This window comes from Phalaenopsis equestris, unplaced genomic scaffold (genome assembly GCF_001263595.1).
Source record: "Phalaenopsis equestris unplaced genomic scaffold, ASM126359v1 Scaffold000202, whole genome shotgun sequence".
In the NCBI taxonomy this organism is placed as follows: domain Eukaryota; kingdom Viridiplantae; phylum Streptophyta; class Magnoliopsida; order Asparagales; family Orchidaceae; genus Phalaenopsis; species Phalaenopsis equestris.
This window is the reverse complement of record NW_018164644.1, coordinates 3,293,607-3,296,081: the sequence shown is the minus strand read 5'-3', so window position 1 is coordinate 3,296,081 and position 2,475 is coordinate 3,293,607. Positions and strand designations below refer to the sequence as shown.

General features: G+C 49.9%; 1 protein-coding gene across 1 annotated transcript; it reads right to left on the bottom strand.

Moving 5' to 3' along the window:
* Positions 1-327: 327 nt before the first annotated feature.
* LOC110022835 (phospholipase A1-Ibeta2, chloroplastic-like) lies at positions 328-1,915 on the bottom strand (the record flags this gene model as incomplete). Its single annotated transcript, XM_020721956.1, is given in 1 exon segment — positions 328-1,915. A coding segment is annotated over 1 exon segment (1,454 nt), but the record flags the coding sequence as incomplete, so codon positions are not given.
* Between the last annotated feature and the right edge of the window lie 560 nt (positions 1,916-2,475).

Sequence of the window (2,475 nt, the reverse complement as noted above, 5' to 3'; positions counted from 1 at the left end):
TGAGTTATCTTGACCGGTTGAATTGATGACTATTAGTGTTTGATCCACGCTGCCGAGCTGCTTCGATATCAGTGCAGACCCTTTTTGGGTGTGCACAGTCAAAACTCACTAAATAAAATAAGATGAGGTAAAGATGGATGGATATTTCTACATACATACCACTCAATTCATATGTATTTGCATATTTGACATCTTTACTTCAATTTTTATATAAACACCACTTTCACTTTTTAAAAATTAGAATTGTGATATTTTTAATATGTTATGAAAGATTTGGGTGGTAGGAATGTAAAAAAAGAAGTTTAGGTGTTAAACATGTAGATACATAAAAATTGGTGGTATTTATGTAAATGCCCATATCAAAAATTGCCAAACTATAATTCAATAATATCCGTAACTTAATTCCATGATTCCTTAAACATAATTTACAATCCTTATTAACTAATATAGTCCTCTGCGGTTTATCCAGAGGGGCTAACAAGACAACCATGGTGAACCTCGACGGCCCCACGGCCCGACTCGACCGCCCCAAGAGACCAAACCCGGTTCACATAGATCTTCTTCACATTGGGTCGTTGCTGGCTCAGCAACCGGGCCAAACTCCTCTTCGCATTAGACCGGAACGGGCAGCCAGTCCCCATAAACCCATCAACTAGATGCAGGTAAGCCTCCAGGTCGTGACAGCAAGCCGGGTCAGCGTTGGGTTTAAGGTACGGCGAATCCCGATTATCCACACGCAACTCCGTTCCCACGTGCGCATAACCCTCCAACCCATCCAGCAGGTGCGAACGCAACCAGTTCCCCTTTTCTTTTTCGCCGCGGTGATCCCCGGCCGGAACCCTAGTAACCAGATCGTTCGTGTTCACAACACGAAGAACCTTCACTCCTTTCTTCTCAACCCTATCGGCGAATTCGCGGTTTCCCACGCGGGGACCGCCGAAGGATACTACGGCGATCGGCGGCGCGTTTTCAATTTCGTCCGCTAGTTCGTCGGCGATGAGAATAGCGAGGGCTGCGCCGAGGCTATGTCCGGTGATCGTAATGCTTAGCTCCTCACCGGCGTACTGGGCAACGAGACGGCGGATTTCGTTGACGATCGCGGTGGAAAGGCTTGGAGTAGTTGAGCCAGGGGATGATTTGTAAAGGTTCATGAAACCAGAGGAGATCTTCGCAGAGGGGGAATCGGGCATGGGGTGGAGAGTTGTGCGGAGATTCTCGGCCCATTCAAGAGCGGTAGCGGTGCCGCGAAGGGCGACGACGATGTCGCGGCGGCCCATACGGGCGATCTCGCGTTCGTTATCGCAGACGGCAACGAAGCCGATCCAGGAGGATGATTGGGTCATCCACGGAGGAGCGGAGGATGCGGCGTGGTTAAGCCAGCTGGGGATTTCGACGGAGGAGGTGGCGAAGAGGCTTCTGGTGGCGCGGTAGTTGCGATCGGGGAGGACCATGTGGCGGGGACGAGAAGGGGAGGCGGATGGATTAGAGTGGAATATGCGGTACGCCGCCTGTACGAGATCGCCGTAGCGGACGAGTTCTCGACGGAGATTCTCATCAAGGGGGTCGAGGAGACCGGACCAGTTGCGGGAGCCATGGAGGAGCCGCCACCTGGACGCGATCGAGGTTTTTGGAGATGGGCGGGAGGAATCGGAGAGGAGTCGCTGGAGTTGAGCGAGGCTACGAGGGGAAACCTCATCGGCGGCGGTAACGGAGCTCCGAACGGAAGAAAACAGAGAGGATAGATTCAGAGCGTTGAGGAGGCCGCCGTCGTTCGCGGCGGAGGGTTTCGGGTTGTGGCGGTGTTGGTCGTCGTTGTGGAGGACGGGGAAGAGGGAGGGGGGATGGGGAGTGGATCTGAGGAGAACGCGTTCGAGGTTGGAGATGTGGGAACGGGTGTCGATGGTGGCGGCGGGGGGGGGAGGGGGGGGTTGTGGAAGCGGTGGTTCTGAGGGAGCGCGGCGGGGTGCGGTGGCGGGTGTCGCGGTGAGAAGTGGTGGTTGACTTCACCGGAGAGATGGGCCGGGATGGGGAGGGAATGGTGGTTCCGACAGTCATTCGTGTTTGGGAAAGTCGAGTGGTGATTTGTGGGGCGTTCAAAGGGAATTGCTGCTTTCTATTTGACCACGATATGCTTGATTCGGGTTAACTAGTCGAGTACTTATAGGCCAAGTCGATTGTCTAAATACGTGTACAGCAAGAAATAACAATAAAGCGATAAAATATGGTCAGAAGATTCAGGTAAGAAAAAATAGAGTAAGATATCAAGTATAAGAGGAATTTGTCTTTCTATTATTATTATTTATTTAAAATTATATACATAAGATATAAATTTATTCGTTTTTATATATAAATAATTACCTCTGTTTAGATTTTTCCTGCCACTGAATTTTCTGAAATGATCAAACCCTTGACAATGAAGAAAAAGGGGAATATGATTGTAAAGATGTATTGGAGAAAATAATTTGCTAGAAAGCT